The following is a 24,418-nucleotide window of genomic DNA, read 5'->3' as shown; positions in this document are numbered from 1 at the left end:
AAGAACCAACAGTAAACAGGCAAGAGTCCATGTGTCAAACACTGCAGTGAAAACCCCAATTTAGACTCATATACGTGTCTACAGAATGCTCATAAAACCTGTACAATAATGGCATCATCCACATGTCTTAATCACAAATTAACATGCGTAATTTGGAATATCTGAAGAGAATATGCTATTACATGACCCCCATCAAATTCAGAATATAGTCATATTCTGAATAAAAGTGGAATATTATGTAAACGTAGTCAGTGAGAATAGTGAAATAGGAGACATCTTGTATCCCAAAATTCAGAATTAATAGCATTTACATAGTCACACAAAGATAATTCAGTTTCATTTTTATTTATAAAGTGTAACGGGGTGTGGTAGGACCCAATTGCAGCACAAGAGAGCAGGTGAGTAGCTGGAAATGAACTTTATTTAATCTTTTGGCAGGTTGAATGGAGCAAAGGTGAGTATAATCAGGTTGCAGGTAAGCAGGGGCAGTTATCAGTTCTGGGATGGAGCAGAGTTCATAGAGAGACTGGGGTGAGCTCACGTTCACAAGTGATAGTTCAGAGTTCGAGTGGGGAAATTGTGAACGTGGAGCGGACTGGCATGACACAATGACACATGGCTGCACAAGAAGAGAAAAAGAGAAGACACACACAAGACAAATAACACACACAATAGCACATAATATAAAGTCATACAAAGAAGACACAAGACAGACAATAAAACATAAAACTACAACAAAAAGCACATCACTTACAAAACAGAATAAAAAACTACACACAATAGCACATCACAAGGGAATGCTGAGTAGGAGCACGAAGGAGTGGATGTAATTTTAAGAATGTCATACAACGTTATGTAACTTTTTTTTGTGAAACAACACAGATTCTTACTCCAAGAGTATTTTTACATTGTTCTCAACATGTCTGGAGGGGATCTTTAAATGTAGACTGCTGTTCAGTGCTGCTTTAGGTATAAAAGTGTTAAATTAGTGGGTGAAATTTGCTCAAAAGAAATATAACAAAGAAATTCAGGTTAGGTTTTCTTTTATAAAATATGCAGCAGCTATAATCTTATTCGCCTGTTCACTTCCTCAAGTACACAGATTTTCAAAGATTTTTTTGTTCCTTAATTAGCCGACACATACAGTCCTGAATCTAACCCGTGTAAATAAGGTTAAATCAAAAACAGATGTCCTATTTCCGCAACTAGAAGCTGCTGTTGATTTTTAACACCGCTTTGCACACGTCTAAGATCACGTTAGTTGACAATTACCTGAAGTAGTCATCTTGTGTTGCTGTATCTCCAGAAGAGGAAGCGGATGTTAATGAGTGCCTTTTGTATAAACACACATATTTCTCAGGGTTTAGTACCTGACCAGCATCTCCGCCTTTCAGGACATGTTGGCAAATCAGTTACACAGTTAGCCTGGTAGGCTGTGGGATTATGGCATATCCTCTGATGTGAGGATAGACACAGCAACAGGAAAATGTGTCATATTGAGGAATTTATATCAGACAGCTAAGATATGCATCAGAGACAAGTGAACTTGCAAAACAGCTAATTGGGTCACTGCAGCAGCAAGATAACAACCAAGAAAATAACTTGTATTTAAGATCATTCATTGATTACTGAGAGTGTTTAATCCGACGTCTATAAATAAATAAAACACAAAGATCTGTGTCATAATTATGCAAATAGAAACAATATCAACTCTGAGAGTGTGCTGGATCTTCTATAAAAGGTTTAAATATGACTAAATTTATAGTTTTAACAATAAGCCTGTCCTGTGAATTCTTTAGTTCCCCCTGTTTCGACCTCGCCGGAGGCCCATATTTGGTCACAACCAGTGGAGCTTTGCTTCTCCCATGCAATCATTAAAGGGATTAGGCATTAAGTCCTTTCTTTTATTCATACCACTGAGGGCCAAATACAACACATATAGAATACAAATTTCTTAATCCGTATAACATTTTATTGCAAGAATCCCAAACATCTAAATCATGCTGTAGCCTTGAGATAGCAGGCTGATATCTGTTCTCAAATGGGGCAAGATAAACATTAAACATTTTAGTAAAATATCGCACACATATTGTCCATCCTCACGCGCCTTCCTGAACTTTACAATACCCCACAGACATAACTAAAAAGAGAAGATATTCAAGACAAAGAGGAAAAAAAGATAAAATTAGATAATTATTGAAACTTCACTCATCATTATCTTATGCTGTGTCCATACCGAGCAACACAACAGGCCGCAAGTCATTTTCACTGGAAGCTATGAAGCGCCGCACTGACGCCTGACACTTGTTGCTGCAGATCGGTGTGATGTGCTACAAACCAAAGCTGGCTCCAACTTTTTCCAGCACTTCCATGATGCAGGGAAGCGTCACCCAGTTGTATCTTTTTGTGTCTAGCATGTTTTATTTAGCTTTGTTAGCTGACACTATGCAAGTTTTATGTGCATTGTGGCGCACATAGGGCTGTGAAATCTGATTTTAATTTCATTGTATGTATGTATGAAATGGCCCAAAATGATCACTATAAACGTGTTGCCATACCAATTTTTTTTTAAATAATGCACGATTATTAGGATTTGCGGTTTCGGTTTGGGCCACAGATCTTGTATCAGGGGTTTCTGAACTAACTGGCCAAAAGAGCGGCAGGGCGGGTGCAGTATTGCGCGTCACTGTTGCTGTTTAAAAGCAAGTCTTGAAAATCCGACTGAGGCTGATTGGAATATCATTAGTATTGCAGGTATTTGTCCATAAACCAAAACATTGGACAAATTTGGATTGTAATGTGATGGTGGCACTAGATTGTTGACAGAATTTATTCAAGATTCATCCTCTGGGTACCGTGGATATCTGTACCAAATTCCATAGCAACCCAATCAAAAGTTTAAACAACACATCACAAAAAACAGAAATGTCAACCTCATGGTGTCAAGGATCACTAAAAGCAGAAGGATTCATCATCTGGGGACCATGAATGTACAAAACTTCATGGCCATCAATAGTTATAGGAATTTAAGTCTGGGCCAAAGTGTACATTGACCAATAGACCAGCATTACCATCCACAGAGGCACATTACTGCAGTATCTATAAAGAAAGAAAAAGAATAAGAAATGAGAAATACATGGGTACATATAATATCGAGCTCACTATATACTGTATATTGAGGGGTAATATATTGTACAAAAGTCCATGAAAAAAAGATTACTCAATACTGCATGAGAGGAAAGATGGAGTGAAGATGTGTTAGATAGATTTCACAGCAATGAATTATTAAATGATGTTGCAGTCACAGCTGAATAATTTATTTTGAATTCTAAATAGATAACAAAATACATTTGTTTCTATATCTTAATGAGATTTTACTGCACATTATGTAATTTTTAGCATCCAAGCTTATTGTGTAACAAGTGCCGCATGAATGTCCAGATATGAAAGAAAAAAAGACAACTTGTTCATGAGAAGCACTGTTCAGGAAACAGTGTTTCACTGTTTCCTGAATAATACATTTTCCACTGATGGGGCTGAAAGTGCCATGACATAAAAATGCACACTTTCTGGTAGCATTTCAACACACACTCTCTTTCATTGCTAATCATTTACACAATTCAAATGGTCATATTATTGTTGGAAGAATCTCCACTTCACCCATTAACTCAAGAGGACATCCTTTTCAGTTAGGCAATCTAAAGAGGAGGGCGCTAAATGCTTTAAAAGACATCAAAAAACTCATTATACCACAAAAAGCCTCAACACAACTTCACACAGCTGCTGTCACGCATTGAGATCGTACTACACCTGTCTTTACCGAGGTCAAGATGTTTGTAGATGAGCGGATCTGGACTCTGTTCAAAAGGAATGCCCATCACACACTGACCTACTGGAGCGTTTTCTTCAGCTTTGGACTCTGCATTGCGTTCCTCGGACCTACAATTTTGGACTTGCAATGTCAAACAAACTCAACACTTAGTCAGATTACCTGGGTGTTCTTTGCTCAGCAGTTCTGCTTGTTGATCGGCAGCTCTATCGGTGGTGTTTTCAAGAGGACGTAAGTATCATTCCCCAGGTGTTCAGTGTGCATGAATAATTCTGAAAACAATTTGCCGTCATTATAATGTCCCTTTTTCTTTTCTCAAAGGTTGTTCAGTGCCCTAGCTGCCTTATTTGTCTCTGCTCTCCTCATCTCTATAATATTTGCCATCATCCCTCTGTGCAATAATGTTCTCCTGCTTGCCATCGCCATGGCTGTGTCTGGGTTTGCAATGGGAATTATCGACACCATCGCCAACATCCAACTGGTGACCATCTATCAGAGGGACTCGGCTGTTTTCTTACAGGTACAAATACAATACAATACAAAAGTATTGACATGATAGTATTCAGTGAATTAAGCAGATTTAGATGCAATATTAAGTACAATTTTATCCACAAATGTGGCAGTTTGTTCAGTAGGGTCTTTTTCTCATGTTATGTGCCAAGTATATTAAAAAAAACAGTAATTAATGTCTCTGGCCTTTGTTTTCTGGGTTTTTACAGGCTCTTCATTTCTTTATCGGTTTCGGAGCCCTGGTGAGCCCACTGATTGCAGATCCTTTCCTCTCAGAGACGGGCTGTGGAAACCACACAGAGAACGGGACTGAGATCATGCATCATTTCAGGAACATGCTGAGAAACAGTCCGATTGCAGAGCACAACATAACTCAGAGCCTCCCGGCCCACGAGGGAGGGGAAGAAGAGGAGTCCATCGTGCACTATGCTTTCTGGATCATGGCGCTTATAAATGTAAGACACAGATGGATGGTAGTTAATATCCAGAAAAGGTGTAGGTGTAGAGCAACCAGGTGAAAACATAGTTTTGCCATGCACTGGTCAATTTTGAGATTTTGGTCTATTTTGCTTCCATAATAAGTCTTCTTTTAGACTAGTGGAAAGAAAACATCTAAAATACACATTTAAATGTTTATTTTGGTTAAGATTTCTGTTCTGGAAATGTTTGCAAAACATGCAGATTTAATTAGATAATACTTTATTTGTATACTTAAACCTACAATTTAAGAACACCTGCAATGCAAAATATATTTGTCTTTCTGTAAGTAATTGACTGAGGAAGTTCAATGGTGATGCTTATTAGTTAAAAATATTACCCAATTAACCCCAGGTTATACCCCTTTATCTGATACTTTGGTTGAAAATGAAAAAAGAAAATATGATTTTGCACCCTCAGCTGCCCGTGCCCATCGCAGTCCTGTTCTTGATGTATCGAGAGCAGCTGATCCCATGTTGCCCCAGCAGCACTCCTCGTCTTCTGGACAAAGATGAACTGGCAATGGAGAACCAGCAGGGGGCCGAGGGCCCGGACGAGGAGCAGAAGAACCATGAAGCTGGAGGTAAAGTAGGGATTTTTACACAGAACTCCTATTTAAATATGAATTATGCATACTTTCCTCTGGATTTTCAGTCGGTTTTTGATGAAATCATGTCTGATGATACAATCTGTCATGTGTGACCTTCTCTCTGTTACAGGTCATGGGGATATCTTTAGCTGCTGTCAGAATGATAACCTGCGCGGGCTGCCAGTATCCTTCTTTATGATTCATATCCTCGGCGGGATGGTGCTCTTCATGACCGATGGTATTGTGGTGAGTGAGGGGAGCAGATTATAAATAACAGGACGTGTTTATTACTTAACATGAAATTTTATGAATGCATACAGAACCTGCCTCACATAAACCTCAGAAAATAGAGCACATGAAAGAATCTGCCTTTTCCTTTCAGGGTGCATATGCCGGTTTTGTGTACACCTATGCTGTGGCACCTCCTATGTCACTGCCTCATAAAACAGCAGGTTACCTGGCCAGTATCTTTTGGGCCGCGATCACTGCTGGACGTCTATTATCGATTCCTCTCTCGTACCGTTTCCAGCCTGTGAGACTGCTGATGTTCAACCTGGTGAGGCCAATAAAACATTTTTCTTCATATTATAGATGTGACATGCATACTGACACTTAAACGAGCAGGGTGTAAGATTTAGGGGGATTTAGTGCCATCTAGTGTTGAGGATTGCTGGCTGCAATCAGCTGAAATTTCTCCCAGTTAAAATTTCATTGTTCATTGTTCAGGAGGTTTTTACGGGAGCCAATCTGCAGGGGTCCTCTCTCAAAACCCAAAAATTACTAGGTGATTGAAACCAGTAAAAACACCAATTAAAGCAGTTACATGCCACAAATCAGTGTTTCTCCCACGCTGTTTGTCCATTCTGGGATAATGTAGAAACATGGTGATCTCAGTGGACAAAGATCTGCTCCCTATGTAGATATAAACGGCTCATTTTAAGGTAACAAGAACATGCTGATTCTTATTGACAGGTGATTATACACTAAAGAAAACATACTAATCATATTCCATTTCTGTCAATATGTCCCCGTGAATCTGACACACTGGACCTATAAAGGTCAAACACCTAATCAATATACTCTCCTCTTTGTTTTTACAGGCAGGTGCTATTGTTACAGTCTTGATGCTGCTTATTTTCTACACCAGCAGCACTTTCCTGTTTGCCGGGACCTGTTTATGTGGGCTTTTCCTCAGCAGCGTATTCCCCTGCATGCTCGCCTATACTGAAGACATCCTTGATTATCAGGGTAAAGCAAAGTTGTCAAAGCACAATTATTATAACACAGCAATGAAATCAAAGCAGGCAGAGGAAATAAACTTTCTTGTTTTGCAGGATGTGCAACGTCAGTCCTGGTGACGAGTGCAGGGATGGGGGAGATGGTGATGCAGGTTCTGGTTGGCTCAGTAAGTCTGATGAGTATCTTCACTATTACAGAAAATGTGCAGAAGTAGAGAAATAGACTTATAATTGCAAAAAACCAAGCCCGCTGGAGATTTAGATTAGTGTTCAGTAGTTTAATGTTTCTGTCTCATCCCCAGATTATCCAGACTGAAGGCAGCTACAGCTTCCTGCTGTGCGGAATGATAATCGCCTGCATCGGTTTTATCCTCTTCATTGGTCTCCTGCTGTTCCATCGAATGCACAGAAATTACCTCACAGGTACAGTATAAGCCGGTACCTTCCGTGCTGCCGCCTAAGGTTTGTTTTCAATCATTTCGCACTTATCATCAACCACTCACACCCCTGTGACTCCCAACAGGAACATCCAAAAAGTCAGCCATGGTGGAGGAACCAGCGACAGAGCAGAATGGATCCACCAGAACAGAGCAGACAGAGGAGGTGGCTGAGAACAGCTGAGAGGAGCAGCAGCTGGGTTTTGTCCTTCAGTGGCTACCATAGTATTACAACAATCTATCATCAGAGGTGATAGATCAAAGAAGTTTTACCAAAGCCTAACGAACATTGTGCCGATATACTTTTCTTGTGCTGGAAATGACGCTGTTCTTGCGAAATAGATAATGTGCGACATGACATTGTTAAAGGTTAACGTTAAACTTTTAGATTGTTTTTTTTTATTTAAAATGTGAATTCGTTTGTTTGTTTTTTTTCAATTTTGCATCAGGGTTTGAAATTTACAAAACATGGATTTTGATTACTTATGTGATACTTTTGAAGGTCTAATGTGTAAGATGTAGTGACATCTAGTGGTGATGTTGCAGATTGCAACCAAGTGAAATTCTTTTGTGTGCAAGTGTGTACGCAAAATAATGGCAGAGCTCTGATCAGGCCCAAAATATCAGTTCCAACTTTTTCACAATTTCTGTCCAAGTCCGACCTGAGCCTGAACCACAGCAGCAGTTTTGAGATCCTTACCTGATTAAAAACCCCAATTTTTAGTGTAAAAAATATATTATATATTATATATTTTTTACCTTCAAGCATTTATTACAAGCTAAGAGCTGACACGTTCTCCTTCTCCCCTTACTTATTTTAATGTTTGTGCACAAGTTCAGCAGAGTGGGCTGCGCCCCTCGGTGCATATAATGTGCATGGCGGTCCGTGCCGAGTGCAGATGATGACGATTGCTTTTTGCTGCATGTTGCTTACATCTGTCCCACTGCTGGGAAGGCAAAAGCAAACACTGCCAACCAAGTCCCCCTGCAGCCTCTCTCTCTCTCTCTCTCATTTTCTCTCTCACGCATGCTTTCTCTCTCCCGCAGTTCTTCACCACACTATATTGCTCAGTTGTTCAGTCACTTGCAAGAGAACTGCCAGTTTTATGGAAAAAAAACACTTCAGATGAATAGGTGAAAATCTGAAATTACAGCCCAAACCCAGCAGGTCAGGTTAGGCTCAATCGAGCTTTGGCAGAGAATCAGAATATTAAACAATGGAGGCTGACTCAAAGACAGAAATGGCCCTAACTAGAGCCGTGTTTGATTTGTCCATCCTGGACAACTGTAGAAACAGCATGGTGATAATTATGGTGTTAATTAGGTTTTTTGTTTTGTTTTGTTTAATTATAATCATTTATTTTCATATTGTTTGTGTTTCTGAATGTCTGTTGACACATGCACATGAAATACTGTATAATATGTCTATTAAAACAAACAATTATACCGGTGCAGTGAATTTTGTTTTGATTGATGCAGAGACATTTCTGACACTCCATTTTTAAAACCAACACAAAACAAAGTGGAAACATACAACAAGCCTGTGACAATTCAAATGTTTATTTTCTTTGCTTTTCCAATTTAACTAGTCAAGAGGACAGCCTCAGGTTTTACATTGTTAAACATCCATCGTGGGAGCAAAGGACTTTGTACTCGGAGAAGTTGGCCCCTCGGAGCTGAGAAAAAATGTAAAACTGGGTCATCCAGCCTTTAAGCAGTTAACAGTCAATCTATAACTTCAGCTTTATGCCCAGTTGCAACAAGAACAGGAGGTGTCAAAGACCAGACCAGCAGCACAGTGCCCGAAGAAGGTGTTGCCATTGGCACAGTTGTAGTATTGGTTCTTGTCTGTTGGGCTGGGGTACATGCCATTAGCCTTTCCACTGCAGAAATTGCTGTCCATACCGCTGGTGCCGGAGTCCCCACCAGAGGATTTGCCGCCACTGCTGGAGCCTCCTCCAGAGCTGCCGCCAGAGCTGGCGGTCGTGCTCATTCCGACAATTGGAGGAAGGCGGGTGGCAGGAGGGGTGCAGGCTGAAAAAGATTAATAAACCCTTTGAAACCTGAACAAGAAATTACCCCAAAAAGTGCTCAAACAAAAAAAGAAGTCAATTTGCGGGACATAGCTTGTTGATTCTCACTGCATTTTTCCCCTGTTTTCAAAATACATCAAACCCATTTTCTCAAGAAGTTTAAATGGTTGCAAAAGGCATTTGACCGCAGCACAAGAAAATGGATGTTGATGTAGCTGTTAAGGGGTTAAGTATTTAATTTTTTTTTCTGAGAACACTGTGGATTTCAGGTTTAACACCAATGATAAAGGCTGAGAGTCTTACATGCTTGTTCCAGATTAAGGCCCTTTTTAAGAACATTAATCAGTGGGTATTTCCCCTGGTTGCAGAAAGTGCCCATGTAGTCATCCATGTCAATCGTCCAAACCATGGCACCACCAAAGTTGCTCTTAGTCAGCCAGTCAACCTGCAGACAACCAGAAGGGGGCGTTTCAGGTCAAAACATAGCAACTTCATCAGAGGACCTTGACACAATGTTTGCTGTTAACTGCAGCATAACCCCACAAATAATAAAATATTCAAATACATTTGCCTCTGTCACTTGTGCTGTAGCAAAGGGAGAACTTTCACATTTTATAATACTAAATCTAAGTCCTGACAGTTTATGGAGATTGGGAAACATTTTTAGCTCAGAGGTAAATCACAACAGCCAACAGATGGGCCTGTCAAACGGTAAAACAAGTATTCTGTGCAGTTCTGCTACCTTGATCTGGAAGCTCTTCATGTTGTCATAGCCCACCCACTGGTTTCCCTTGTAGGCATATGGCACATCCTGGGCCTGGTTCCAAACCTCAGTGGCTCCGTCTTTCAAAAAGCCGCAGATCTGTGATTTCACAAAGCATTGCATTAATGACAACCCAGGAGCTCGTTCACGTCTTCATCTGGAGTCTGCACTGCTAAGATAAACCAACCTGCTCTGTTATCAAGTTTACAGAAGAATATTAACTCACGCTGAACCACCATCAACATTCAGGCTTATTCTCTGTTAGTTTTTTATAATAATAAGAAGGCATACCTCAAAGTAAGCGAGCTCTCCAGCCTCTTGTGTGTACTTTCCCGGAGTTCCAGCACCAGCGACAGGTGCTCCGACACCGTGGTCAGCAGGGTTACGGAGAGTGAATGTGTTGCCGTATGTGGGGAAACCAACAATCAACTTCTCAGCTGGAGCTCCCTGGCTCTTCCAGTAGTTCATGGCGTAATCCTAAAACAAAACAGGTGGAATTTTATGTGGTTCAGGGGCAGGACAACTGTTGCCGAGGATTTAATGTCGTTGCAGCATAGAATAAGGGATGGAGCCAACGTGACATCACATGATTTTGAAGCGCTGAGTTTGGCATTTTAACTGTCACCATCTTGGCTTTTTGGAGCTAAAAGTGGCAACATTTGGACAAGACGGGGAGACAACGCTAACACTGGCTGCTAGCCTGATAAGCATTCAATTCAATTCAATTCAATTCAAGCAACTTTATTTGTCCCAAAGGACAATTAAATTTCAACAGTCTAAAGACCATACAGACATCCACAAATCAGCAGCAGACAGGAGCAAGGAGCACGCCAGAGACAACAAACAAACAATTACATAAATAAATCAGTATGTTGGTGTGGCCATGAGGGCCCAGCAAGTACACAGTTCAAATTTTAAAGAACAACAAAAAAATAAAGGAATAAAAAATAAAGCATGGTGCCTTCACAGCTATGGTTAACTGTAATAATGCTAAGACTAATTTTTGATAGCTAAAAACAGGCTTAGAACCATTTAAACAAAATGCGTTTACCAGAAAAACTGAATATCAGATTTTTTAGGGCTCATTTATGCTCAACTTTAGATATGCAGATGCAGATGGAGCCTTCGGTCCATACTTAAAGTGAATTTTGTGAGTATTTGTGCACATATTCTGAAAGAATGGGGACAAAATATAGCACCACCGCAGATTTTGGGGTCAATGTGGCGCAGTTTGAGTGAGATACGACAGCAGACAAAAAAAGACTGTGAAAATGACAGAAGGTAACGCATTAGAAATAACTACAGAGAAAATAATTTCTTATCCACTGTCCAATATTGTTGCAATGGTATTGAATTGTCAAAAGACAGTGCCTACCTGCCACTTAAAGTGGCGCTGTTGGAGCTAGCCTCAAGTGGCCATTAGAGGAACTGCAGTTTTTGGTACCTCCATTTTAGCTTAATTTTTCGGCCTCGGAGGTTGCAGTTTGAGTTTCAGATAAAGCTTGTAGACTGCAAGTGTATTCTGCACGTAAGATGAGTTTTGGTAACTCTGTGAGGATGTTCAAGTACTCACGATATTGAAGTAGATAAAACCACCCTGGTCCTCAGGGCCTCTGAACAGGGGACTGCACTCGCCGGTCATGGGGTCCCAAGAGCCATGGAAGTCATATGTCATGACGTTGATCATGTCCAGGCTCCTGAGTGTGGAAAACAAAAATGAAGGGTTTACCACAACACATTTACACAAGCTTATATTGATCATTTAGACTGAAAGAGTGATTCAGAGTCATTCTGTTCAACTGTGATCCGCTATGTTGCTGTGGATAAGACTGGACACAGCATAAATACTGCACAAGTGCTTACTGGCCAAGCTTGGGAATCTGATAAGCAGAATCAATGGTGTCCTTTCCAGCCGACACAGCAGCAGACATCAGAAGACGAGCCTTGTTGCTCTGCTTGGCCTCCTTCTCAAAGGCAGCTCTCATCTCCTGTTGAATGTCAACAGATATGAAATATTTAGCGCTAAATGAACTCCAGAATTCATAATCCATGATTTGTAATATGGTCAGGTTGTAATTTTTTTTTTTTTTTTTTTTGCTTTTATGTATGCGCAGGGCACAGTGGAAACCCCATGGGGATTTATTGTGGCCCAAAACATTTACGGCAAGCTTGAACAGTTATATTTGCTATCAGGTATAAAATGATTTAAACCATACTGTGAAAAAAAAAACAGAAATAGAGCAGACAAACAAACCTCCAGGAAAATAGAGTAGTACTGCTTATCCTGATAAGAGCCTCCTCTGTTGGCAGGATACTCCCAGTCAATGTCAAGCCCGTCAAACTCATACTTCCTCAGGAATGTAATGACTGAGTCGATGAAGGTCTGACGGTTGGCAGCGCTCAACACCATTTGTGAAAATCTAATGTGGGAAGAGAAAATAAATGGATTTAAACAGAAGATATCCACTATTTAGAGTGCCAAGACTGCAGATATCTGTAGATGATCTCACCCTGTAGAGCCAAAGTTCCATCCGCCAACAGACAGAAGAGTCTTCAGGTTTCCGTTCCTGCCAAAGAATCAGAAATTTCACACTGCAGTGACGACTAAAAACACTCTTGTTTTACTAACTGAACCTAATTAGTGAAACTAATTAAAAAGAAATATTTACAGAGAATATTTCTTTTTATTCAATACAGAGGAGTCTCCACTTAACTTAATTAAGGCTTGTTTCTACAAAATGTTTTGTTTCTTACGATCACTGTACTCCTTTTCATCTTTTTAAGGAAAAGGACAACAAGGCTGTTTGAAGAAAAATAAATTGCCTAAAACATGTTTATGCAGATTACATTCAATAGGACTGTTTTGAATCACAAAATGTCAACTGTACCAGTATACACATCAGATAATTAGTAATATAAAACCATGAAACCTGAGCGAGTTTGTTTGATTTCTTTAAAAAGAATATGGGGAGAAGGCCATGAGCGACTGTAAATGACAATGAACGACAAAAAAATGGCTCAAACTTAGCGAGAAATTGGTAAAAATTTGTTTTTTAGGTCAGTTTCTTGTCACCCATTACTAATGTCTTGCAATTTTTGTGACATTTCTTGCAAAGTCGGATATTGTCTTTTTTCTTCATGTTTCAGAAAATAAGTTATAGAAATTTACTCACGTTTGAAAGGGTTAAATAGCTTGTGACAGATGTCAGAAATATGTCAATTTGCGATCCCTTAACTTTATGTATGTATTTAAAACTAATATATATTTCAACAGCAAACTCCCAAAATTCGGTTATGCTTTTTAGTTTTTGGTGTGCTACTCAAAGACTTTCAGTGGCTCCACCTATGAAAAATTTCTGGGCGCGCCACTGGATCCTTTCAGGAACTCACTTGTTCTTCAGGGCGTTGAATTGACCGTAAAGCTCCACATCGTTCCACTCATAGGTGGCCAGTTTGTTGTTCTTGATGGTGGCAAAAGCATACAGAAGATGGGTACACAGGCATGGGTCGATGTCATTGGGCATGTAAATGGTGGGAGGTGGTCTGTACTGCGCCCAGTTTGTGAAGTAGCATGACAGGATGAAGGATGAGCCTTTGATTCAAAAGAAATGTATTATTTACGGATCAAACGAAAAGCAATTTTGGACCATGAAATGAAAATTAAGCATGCACACTGTATCTCATATTCATAGATTGCTTACCAAGCTGCGCGTGCAGCAGCAAGGCCAGAGCTGTAAAATTAAAAGTCACTTGTTATCTTTGAGCAAAAAGACATTAACTGGAAAAAGTGCCAGAAATGATTCTCTAAAAATTGATGCAATATACTGTATATCCAAATCCTGGAAATAGCAATTACCATGTGCACACACAAGTGAACTATGTTTCAGAATACATCAGCACTGACTTACCCGTTACAAACAGTACTTTGCCCATGACTACCTTGTACAAGGAGGTCATCTAACAGGTGCACTCACTTTTATATACTCCAAGTTTGCAGACTTATGGGACATCTGCCAAAAAGGTGTTTATTCGCAAAAGATTGTTTCAGAGAAGGTTATCAAATGTGCTCACGTAAGGAGTAATATGTGATTTCTTATCACACTTACAGGCATGTTCGCCACAGGGCCACTTTCTCCTTGTGTGAAGGACTCGTTTATCCAAAGCAGACATAATCCAAAGCAAATACGATGCAGAAAACGTGCCTCAGGCTTGTTTTAAAAGAATTTGTAACAAATGGACTTTTTTGGGATATAATATATTTTATCCATTAGGCTTGACCTGCTAAATATGCATTAAATCATCTCATATCAGAAAGTAAAACATTTAAATGCTTAAAGTGAATTATCTATGCATGCATGGAAAACAGAAGGAAAGACAGATGTTTGTTGATTTGACTAAAGTGCATGAATCTGTGATATCTTATCAAATATGCCTTTCATGTCACGCAGTGAATTTACTGTCTCTGCTCAGCGGTGACATAAGACATTAGAAGTCAACTCACAGAAACAAGGAGCCAAATTGCCTTTGAAAAACTGCTTAGACTGCAGATATGTGATGATAAATATGTTTGACAACTCCAATCATGCCAAAAAGAGGATCATTATGTCACAGAGGAATTTGCATCAAAATCAAAAGCATTCACGTAGTAAACTGAGATCTTATCTAATCATTTTGCCTACATTATAATGCAGCCTTCTTTATCTTCAATAATTCAGATAATATTTAAAGAAAGATATGCTGGTGTTAGTGGAAAACACCTTGACTGAGCCGAAGCCAGACATTTTTTCAGCTCAAGCCAATGTGCTTTTCATGGCATGTCTCAAAAATGAACTAAGACGTCACACAAATTGACATTCATTTATCCACTGATTTTCTTACTTAAAAGAGAAAAACAGTCCAATTTAAGTTTTAATCAAGGTCATTTCATCATGTCGGGAAAGTTTAAAAAACATTTTTTTACCCGCCTGAGGTGCAAATCAAAGACTAATCTGTCATGTCATGTACTTAAATTATACATCTGCTTAGTGACCTCATTAAATTACAGCCTTAATATTCACTAACTTATGAGTTCCATAACAAGTAGTCAAGGCTATTTAATATATATCTTTCTGTGCTATAACTATCCTAAGCATGTGTTTGATCCTTTTAAACTTTAGCAAATCGGTTTGATTTCTTTCAAAAACACGGGGGAAAAGCAACTTAAAAGATATGGCTCAGAAATGACCAAAAAAACCTAATTAATACGTAGAAAATTACCTAAAATTAAACACACATGAAAAAGACAAAAAAGTCCTATATTTATTTTATTTATTTATTTATTTATTTTCTGTAAGATCACTTTAAATGGAAAAAAAGAAAAATGACAAATATAGTTTTCTGGACTTTTTTCTTTTTTTTTTTGATAATTTTCTAATAATCCTCCCCTCTTTTTTAAAACTAATTTTTAGGTAATTATTGTAATTTGTGGGACATTGTCTGCCAAGTTGGTCAATGCCTTTCCCCCCATGTTTTAGAAAAAAATAAAACCAATTTTCTCAGGTTTTAAAGGGGTAAACAGCTTGTGAAAGATGTCTGAGCGTTACACAAGAGGGTTAATTGGTTAATAATGGGTAAATTTAAAAAACAATTTTGTGCCTACCGGTGTTGTAACCTTCATGCCACTTACTCAGCACCAGTGCATGTGTCACAATCACAGTTCTGTTTTTTCCTGTGTGGGTTGACCTTAAAGGGCATTAGCGTCATTTCAACTTCCTTGTAAAGTCAGAGAGAGAAGTTCACGCACTGTAACATAAAGTAATGTTTCAAAATATGGTGCATGAAGCTCGGTGTGATGCTGCCTAGAAAAGACATGTAAGTCCACCTACATGAGAACTGTGTTATAATCTCACACCTCTGCTGTCTAACATAATCAGCTCAGATTACACAATGATAATGTGTCTCGCCTTGTGATATTTCTTGTATAAATATTTTTCTACTACAATTGCTACGTCTACATATATACATGAGCAGCGGTGGAGGTGGCATTCAGATCCTTTGCTCAAGTAAAGTCAAACTTTATTTATAGGGCACATTTAAAACAACCGCAGCTGACCACAGTGCTTAACCGTCCTAAAATACAAAACGGAAAGATACAGAAACAAACAACAAAAGAAATATAGCAGAGAATAAACGCACAACAGTTTTTTCTTCTCTTCCTTATTTTTAGGTAGGTTTCTTGTTACTTTTTTCTGTTTGGTTTTGGGATAATCTATTATTTTGTTGCTCTGCAGTCTTTCAGATTTTAAGACAAACTACACTGACAACAGGATGAGGTGCAGACGGTGAAAAAGGGCGAAGAAACTCAGGGGAATAACGTGATGAGGCAGAGGAGCAGGCAGAGAGCCGATTGGATGGAAAACACAAGACATGACACATGAGGAGAAAACTGACAAAATAAAACAGGAAACAGACTGACCACAATGAATACATGAAACATAGAAAAAACAAACATAAAACCCTAAAACAAAGCCCAAAAGACAACAGTAAATATACTAAGTAACATTCAAACACTGCATTTGACTATTTTGGGCAATGCCAATTCAATGTCGACTAAAAGCATTTGAAAGTATTTTCGAGTTGTTATTATAAATACTATAACAGCAATTTATTGACTGTAACTGAGAAAAAGCAATCCATCAAGATCAAGATTATATTTTAAAAAATACCACGAGCCAAGGCAATATTAATCATAGAAAGTCAAGTCATGTCTGCACTGAACAGCACCACAGAAAAACAGCAAAGTCGCTGTGAATGTGATATGCACGAGATATCAGAGCCAATGGCAATAAATCTGAAGCATAATCTTTTATGATAATACACAGCATCATTTACATCATTATTAAACCATTAAAAATGTACATTGATGCAAAATGGCAAAGAATCAAATTAGTTGGATGAAACCCTGAGGAAAAAATCAGACTAATGCAATGGATGAGAAGCAATGGGGCAAAAGATGATATTGCTTTCACACAGATAGATAGATAAAGTGGGATCTGCTTTCTGAAGCAAAGAACAGGAAGACTGCTATAATGCATGATTGTGGAAAAATTGAAACCACTACAATTTTATTCGATTTTCATGTAGTCTCAATTAACTTCTCTTGAGAAAAGGAGATCCTGCACACTGCTCTTGCTCAACATCACAGTCTCCAAGAGTCAAAACAGTCTTGACAAAGGTCCAGACACATGGGCAGATTATGAGACAATGGGCCCCTGGGCACAGACATGCAAAGGGCCCCAAAACCTCTCTTACATATGAGCAAGACACACAGACTTGTTGTTTTGAATCTCTTTGTAGTTGTCAGCATCTAATTTTGTTTCTCTTTGTGGTAATTTGTTGTGTCCTTGTGGGTATTTTGTGTATCTTTGAGGTCGTTTTGTGTCTCCTAGGGGTATATTTATGTTTTATTTGGTGGTTTTGTGTCTTTCTGTGGTCATTTTGATGTCTTTTTGATCTACTTCTGTGTTTGTATTGGTCATTTTGTGTCTTTTTGTAGTTGTCAGCATCTTCTGGCATCTCTTGGGGGTATATTTGTGCCTTTCTTTTGGTCCTTTGGCTTATCCTTGTAATTCTTTTTTATCTCTTTGTTGTTTCTTTGCACCTCTGTGAAGTAATTCTGTGTCTCCTTGAGATGTACATGTGCCTTTTGTGGTTGTTGTGTTCCTCTTTGCAGTAGTTTTATGTCCTTTTGTATTTCCTTTGCATGTCTTTATTGTCATTTTGTGTCTTTTTAAGTATATTTGTGTCTTTTTTGGGTAATTTCATGTCTCTTTTTGTGGCCATTTTGAGTCCCTTTCTGATCAATATTTGTTAATTTGAGTGACACTTTCCAAGTGAAGGCCAGGGGCCCTTCACACTTTCGGTCCCAGTAGGCCAGTTCAGTAATTCATCCATGTTCAGAGAGACTAAATGTTAGAGGGGAAGGAAAATTGTGCATTTTCATCACAGAGGAAAGACGCACACCCACTCAGGGAGACCTTGTGCTCTTTCAGTTCCCCATGGACTGCGTCTGCCATCATGAAGGGCTGGCATGACCGGGTGTCTTTAAGGACAAGAAGGCCGTGCTGTCCTTCACCACTGGGTCTCATGAGTCTGTGTTCATTGTAAATGGCGTTAATGGAGACATGAACGTCACACTGTGGCCACTGCAGAGTCAAAACACTTGACAAAAGCCCAGAGGGACTGAAACGTAGTATGATCAATAAATTTTGATGCTGAGCAAGAGCAGTGTGCGGGCTCTCCTTTTCTAAAAACTCAAGTGATATTTTCTACCTGCATTTGAGATATAAGATGTGCACATAGAAATTACCTTCATCTTGCTAAAAAAAAACACAAAAGAAAAGAATAGCTCTCAAGATGATAGCTACTGAACATATTATGTCCTCTGACAGTCTGGTCTTTAGTGCCACCTGCTGTTGCAGTATTTAAAAAACAGCCTTAAACTCTACACATTTCACAGTATCCCACACAGATGGAAAAGATTCTCAAGAGAAACATTGCTGTGCTGTAGGATAACACAATAATGCCTGCACAAACAAGCCTACGCAAATAAACACTGCCAAAAACTCTTGAACCACCAGATTGCATAACTTTACCACATGGGAGAAATAAGAGGAAGCCTTCAAATATTGCACACTTTGCTTCTGCTTCACATTGTTTGTTGCATTCCCACAATGAGGACCTCAGGGATTTCTCTTACCTTCTTCAGTGGTAAAAGTAGCTTTTTAAAAATATTGTGGTTGTGTAAATGGAACTTGAAAATTATGATGAACTTATGTTTTTGTATTTTTCAGCTCCTGTTTTCTGTCTTTTCTGGCTAACAAAGCATGCAGTGGACTCTGCCCAGCTGTCAGCTCCAGATGTGGTAACAGGAGTATACGGAGGATCTGTGACAATCCGTTGTCAGTACAACCAACAGTTCAGAGAATATGAAAAGTACTGGTGCAAAGGACAGATATATGAGTGGTGTAAAGTAGTGGTGAGAACACCCAGGATGAAATATAGTGACCGAAGTTCCATTGAAGATGATAAAGAGGCAGGAGTCTTCACTGTGACTATGACCTCGCTCACAGAAAGTGATAAGGATATGTACTGGTGTGTCATCTCAAGACAGGGAAGGAACGTCTACACTGGCGTCAGGCTCCGACTCTCACACGCAGGTATACTTCAGCTCAGACACTTCATCAAATGTACCGCAATGTTTTTAGTAACTCAGAAAGACAGGTGCTCCTATAATTGAGTCAAACTTGTAGGTTAAACTCAACTGAAGTTGACAAAAATCTTATATATATATATATAAATATGTTCCTAAATGTACAGCTGGTTACTTTTATAAAAAATAACTGTCTGTCATATTTGCTGAAACCGTCACTATATCCTGACAGTAATGCATGAGAGAGATCATCCAGGAAAAATTACATTACTTCGCCTCCTTGCAGTGCTTCTTGGAGCATTTGCTAGAATCACCCCGGCTGAACGAAAAAAAAACAATCAGAGACAAGGAGTCTCTTGCCACTTTTACACGCTGTAGGGCTGAAGCAGAGTCCCCCTTTTATACCGCCCCTGCATTTTTACACAGAACCAAACGACGACAGCATCACTCTACTCCAGTGTGTGATTATACACTGCATCGTGGCATTCTGCAATCAAAAGAGGCACAACAAGCGTCCGCCTTTAGCGAGACAAACAATATGTGCATCGGCAGCGCTTTCTTAACAATAACAAACGCATAACATGCCAATGACAATGTTTGCTTTCTCTGTTTCTCTTTCGGCTGATCTCGGAAGGTAAGTCGCTCCCAAATCTCAATGTTTTCCCAGTTTGCAGACATTTACTGCAGCTGTTCTTCTTTGAATTAGCTGCTTTTTAAATCTCCCGCAGTGGATCGCACATGTAAATGTCCCATGTTTACACCTTTCCAGCTTTTTCGTTACGGCACTGTAACTACCTCTGTTTCCGGCTCAGAGGTGAGACCACTCCGCCCCCCTTTTCCGCGATTGGATGTGATATTTCCGCCTAGAACAGTCTGTGTAAATGTGGCTTCTAACACAGCTGTCAATCATTACAATCACCGCTTCTGAACTGCAGTCAAACTGTCAAACTAGGCAGCGCTGATCAAATATGTATCAAGAATCTGTTAATGCATTGCATATTTCTCGCCTAAAACGTTTTCAGAAACATATTTCAGCTGTAAAATGAGAACGTTTGGTCCTGCAGGTGCTTGGCTTTGGCTCAGCTATTTTCAAACTATCTCATTTTACAGCTAAACAGTACACTAAAATATTTCTCTGGGAACATTTGAAAATAGAAATAGGCAATGCAGAAACAGAATCTTTATTCATATTTAATCAGTGCTGCCTATTTTTACCGTTTGACCTTTGTTCACGAGCATTGATTAACCTTACAGCTGCATTAGAGATTCCTCGGCTCTGATTGGTTGTTTTCATTCAGCCGTGGTGTATTCTTGCAAATGGCATTAGAGCCAGTTAGAGGGACATGATTTTGATTTGTTCACGCACCACTGTCTGTATATCAACAGTTTCAAACTTGACAAAATAGGTCCCTTTTTTTCCCTGTTGGGATGTTTTGCAGCAGACAGAAAGTAAACATGGACCCAAGCTGCTGCCTCGCACTGCAACACCCATAGTAACAGTTTCACCCATATGACAAAAACCTTTGGGTTTTTTTAAGTTACCAACTGTAGTTTTAGATTGATACAGAGTTGATACAAAGACACGAATAACCCGTTTGTGGTCCGGTTTTTGGAATATCCCACTGGTGCATTTTAGCGTGTAAACACCATATTCTGTTTATGAGAAACCTGAATATGCTTGGTAGAATAATCTGAAAGAAACTGGGGTGTATACTGGAAATATGAATAACCACAATATCTCTGTGCTATATGGACATCATATACCTAAAAATGATCATCACCAAACTAATCCTCATGAACAGGTTTTATTTATGTCTATATAATTGCACTCATTGTTAACAAGAAGGCTTTTTGTAAACTTAAAAAAATAATAATAATAACATATATGAATTATTTCACTCATTATATTTCTAGGCAGGGTGTAAAACCCTTTGAAACATTATTTAGGCCAGAATGCCAATATATTCTAATAAAGTCTCACACAAAAGAAAGTCTTATTACTGTAGGACTGAGGGTATAACATTTTACACAAAACACTAAACTATTTTATGACTAATTAATTAATTAATTAATTGATTAATTTCATGTTCTCGTGAGGTGAAGGTGAGATGGCAGGCCAACACATCATATTTAGTTAAGGAGTATTGGGGCAATATAATGGTTCGTTGTGTATAAATGTAATTTCTAGGAGACAGGGTTAATCGGTCAGTAAATGTCATTTGTTGACTTTAAATGCAAAGTATTTTTCCCCACAGTAATGACAACTACTGCCACCACAACAGCCAATATACTGGAACAAGATGGAATAAGGTAAGAAGATGCCACAGGGACAGTTTACAGCAATTTCCATATTATAATTCAGTGAAATATTAATAAAATATTAACAACAATTCATATAATTGAATGCATAAACATGCACAATTATTTGCCAAGAACAAAAGTAATTCTAATCCCCAATCCTTTTTGTTTTTTCTTCTAACTAGTTGGTGGGCGACTCTACGTTGGATCCTCTTTATTTTTATGTTGTTTTGTTTGGTATCAACACACGTCATTGTTTGGAGGATAAATGCTATGAGGAAAATACAGCTGCAACAAGAATTTCAACATCAGAACTCAAACATCTACAACTGAAAGTCACAGATGAATTATAAACTCATTCATGCGCTGCAGCGACAAAACTATTCTTCCAGTTGAAGTTCTATCAGTGTGTGAATTAAACAAAGAACTAAACCAAGTGGAAAAAGTGGCTTTCAGACTCTTTTTTTTCTCCAGTATCTAAATGATTAAAACCTAATTAATTTCAGTGCCAGGGCCTAAGATAACTTTGGGCCCAACTTTTGAATATCCAATCATCTTAAAATTAGCACCTCTGGAGAACTGAGGCTCTTGGCTTCCCTCTAATTTATTTGCAGATTTTTTAAGGACCGTCATAGACGTTGATATTCGTTTTACTTTTAACCACCAGTTTCAGATTTAAATGTAGGCCCAACTCTTGTGAAATTGAAGTGCATGAAAGACAGAACGTGGACAAATAATAAAGTGGTGCCGTCCTGCTCTGTTATTGGATAATAAAAGAAAGGATCACAGAAGTAGATCAGAAGTCAGAGTGTTTCTCTCTTTATACAAGCTGATGATTTTTGTTTCTTGAGCATTTTAACATGGTATTCATTTCAGGGCTTTTGTACCATATTGTGTTCTACATGTTTTCATCTGTTTTGTAATTAACTCAGCTCAGTTACTGTAAATAATAAATATAGACGTGTGAATACAAAGAACATGTTTAATACTCAAATCTGTCAGTGTCTCTTATCAGTCTGGCAAATCTGCACTGATCAATCATATTTTCAGATAAATGGCTTTCTACCTGTAGATGCAGTATGGAAGAGATACCTCTGATTCAGGTGGGTGTGAGGGATTTAGGAGGTGATGTCATCACTTCTGCTGCAGGAATCTCTGGCATGAACTCGCGTCAAGACAGCCACCATAACCAAGGAAAGTTGCCTTTCAAAATAAAAGCACAAGTAGGAGACAAGTGAATACTCAGAAAGTGGGTGAAGAATTATTCAGATCTTGAGGTAAATGTAGCAAAACCACAGTGTAAAAACACATAAAATGGAAATATTTAAAGTACAAGAACCTTAGAATTACTACTTTAAAGTTTTCATCTATCTCTGGGCTACATGTCATATTAATGAAAATCTTTTTGTACTTCATACTGTTGCATGTCCCGTTGATGATATTTTGCATGTCTGCAAATAATTTGCACAGCTCTTTCATTTATTTCATATATATTGCATATATTTTAATAGTTTTTTCTTTTTTGTGTTCAATATATTTTGTCTCTTGATTTTTTAAATAGCCTACTTACTTTTATTGTTCATTTCACTTTCATGTAAAATGTTTATGTTATGCACCAACACTAAGAGCAAATGTCATGCAAGGGACTGTTTGTTATTTGCACTTCATTTTTTTTAATTCTTTACATTCTGAGATGCTGCTAATGTGATGTTAACGCAAGCACATGGTGGGATTACACTACAGGTGGTTATGTTTAGGCAACAGCCGCACATGGCAACGGACGCTGGGACGTCAACATACTCATGCTGGCATGGATTGTAAGGGTTAGGGGACTCTTGCTTGAAGGTCCACCGTAGGCACCCTTGTGCTCCTTATATTACATCGTTATCAGCAGCATTTCTACCTGACACCGTCCTGTTGTATGTGTATGAAACGCAACAGGTTCCATCCAGCCCATAGCCTGTATATAAATAAAAATGACCCTCCCGCTATGCTTAAATGGAAATAAAATATCTCGGTTGATGCCATCTTGCACTGGTGAAGTCATTCAGAGCCAAAGTCTGCAAGGCAGCGATATCCGCAGTGGGGGAGTTCCCACCAAAACACCCATCCAACCAATCACGAGCAGCTCCATTGGATGCGAGTGCATGGATTGGCAGTCATAGCTGTCAATCATAGCAGAAACTCCCCTTTTTGTAAAATTGAATCAATCATTAAAACCAAACTTATCATAAAAACAATCATTTGAACAAACATCAGTGTGTTGTAAACTACTCAGCGTCAGAAACCATCTTTGGAAAAAAATATTTGACATGTACTTTTAGTTTTTAGTTTTGACCTATGTTTAGGGCCACTGACATGTTGTCCATCTTTATATACAGTCTATGGTCGAGCCAGGTTCTCAAGGGACGCCAGCTGTGCATGTATTTTGCAGAAGCAGTAGGTGCAGTCTGGCCGTCCAGCAACACATAATAACACAACAACCAGTTCTGTCCGGCTGTAGTCTCACCTGACTATCCCGCGGCGTTTCATGCAGACACAAAAGGTGACTTTTGGCTTCTCTATCTTACGCCAAAAGCACTATGAAAGTGGCTGCACTTTATGACTTAAGAGTCAGAACAGGGTTGCCTACTATGATTAATAAAGTACAGTCCCTAAGTGCAATAACAAATGTCTTTATGCTCCACCAATGTGAATAAATTACACAAAAACAAGGTTACATACAGAGAAAAATACCTAATTTTGACATTTATGTCATTTTTATAGCTACTTTGGTACCTGTCTTGTATAATATAGCGTCAGATTTCGCAATGTCTGCTGATTGTCTTACTTTGAAGGAGATATCCGGTGTTACTGGTGCACTTTGACGGTCACTGGTGAAGTCTGGACTCCGCTTCTCACCGACTGGAACAAGTTGCTGATCGCTGGTGCCAACGCCCGGCGAAACAGACGGCTAACGTTAGCTAGCGGAGACACGGAGGGACATTGGTACGTAACACAAACATTTCCTCGCCACTCTGCCTGTAGTTAGATCACAAATACAACTTCGGTTAT

The 24,418-nt window shown here is 38.9% G+C and overlaps 4 protein-coding genes across 6 annotated transcripts in view; 3 read left to right on the top strand and 1 right to left on the bottom strand.

Annotated features, from left to right (window-relative positions):
* The first annotated feature begins 3,739 nt into the window (after window positions 1–3,739).
* On the top strand, window positions 3,740–8,526 carry slc60a1b (solute carrier family 60 member 1b). Its single transcript, XM_042492101.2, has 10 exons — window positions 3,740–4,060; window positions 4,151–4,349; window positions 4,549–4,794; window positions 5,237–5,399; window positions 5,536–5,651; window positions 5,788–5,961; window positions 6,506–6,653; window positions 6,740–6,810; window positions 6,946–7,066; window positions 7,167–8,526. Exons 1-10 carry the CDS (start codon window positions 3,831–3,833, stop codon window positions 7,262–7,264), a joined length of 1,566 nt encoding a protein of 521 aa, XP_042348035.2. The 5' UTR covers window positions 3,740–3,830; the 3' UTR covers window positions 7,265–8,526.
* Window positions 8,527–8,621: 95 nt separating this feature from the next.
* LOC121946630 (acidic mammalian chitinase-like) lies at window positions 8,622–24,334 on the bottom strand. Of its 2 annotated transcripts, XM_042491287.2 has the most exons (12): window positions 24,195–24,334; window positions 22,457–22,567; window positions 13,578–13,607; window positions 13,267–13,468; window positions 12,387–12,443; window positions 12,131–12,296; window positions 11,740–11,864; window positions 11,450–11,573; window positions 10,168–10,353; window positions 9,856–9,975; window positions 9,417–9,558; window positions 8,622–9,114 (listed from the first exon to the last, which is right to left on the bottom strand). In XM_042491287.2, the coding sequence occupies exons 4-12, from the start codon at window positions 13,398–13,400 to the stop codon at window positions 8,825–8,827; spliced, it is 1,344 nt and encodes a 447-aa protein (XP_042347221.2). In that variant the 5' UTR covers window positions 13,401–13,468; window positions 13,578–13,607; window positions 22,457–22,567; window positions 24,195–24,334; the 3' UTR covers window positions 8,622–8,824. The 2 variants fall into 2 exon arrangements, with proteins under 2 accessions (XP_042347221.2, XP_087938055.1); XM_088081929.1 differs by lacking the exons at window positions 22,457–22,567; window positions 24,195–24,334 and adding an exon at window positions 13,785–13,909.
* Window positions 18,573–22,341, top strand: LOC121946632 (CMRF35-like molecule 1). Its single transcript, XM_042491295.2, has 4 exons — window positions 18,573–18,624; window positions 18,708–19,073; window positions 21,322–21,376; window positions 21,550–22,341. Exons 1-4 carry the CDS (start codon window positions 18,588–18,590, stop codon window positions 21,695–21,697), a joined length of 606 nt encoding a protein of 201 aa, XP_042347229.2. The 5' UTR covers window positions 18,573–18,587; the 3' UTR covers window positions 21,698–22,341.
* Window positions 24,212–24,418, top strand: part of LOC121946633 (cell division control protein 42 homolog) — a 6,992-nt gene continuing 6,785 nt past the window's right edge. For both annotated transcript variants that reach the window (XM_042491296.2, XM_042491297.2), the window contains exon 1: window positions 24,212–24,352. The gene's annotated coding sequence lies outside the window, so the exon portion shown is untranslated. The remainder of the gene's footprint in view (window positions 24,353–24,418) is intronic.

This window comes from Plectropomus leopardus, chromosome 9 (genome assembly GCF_026936395.1).
Source record: "Plectropomus leopardus strain MGB_pleo_1.0 chromosome 9, ASM2693639v1, whole genome shotgun sequence".
NCBI classification, from domain to species: domain Eukaryota; kingdom Metazoa; phylum Chordata; class Actinopteri; order Perciformes; family Serranidae; genus Plectropomus; species Plectropomus leopardus.
The sequence above is the reverse complement of the archived record's forward strand: the minus strand, read 5'-3'. Positions and strand labels throughout refer to the sequence as shown.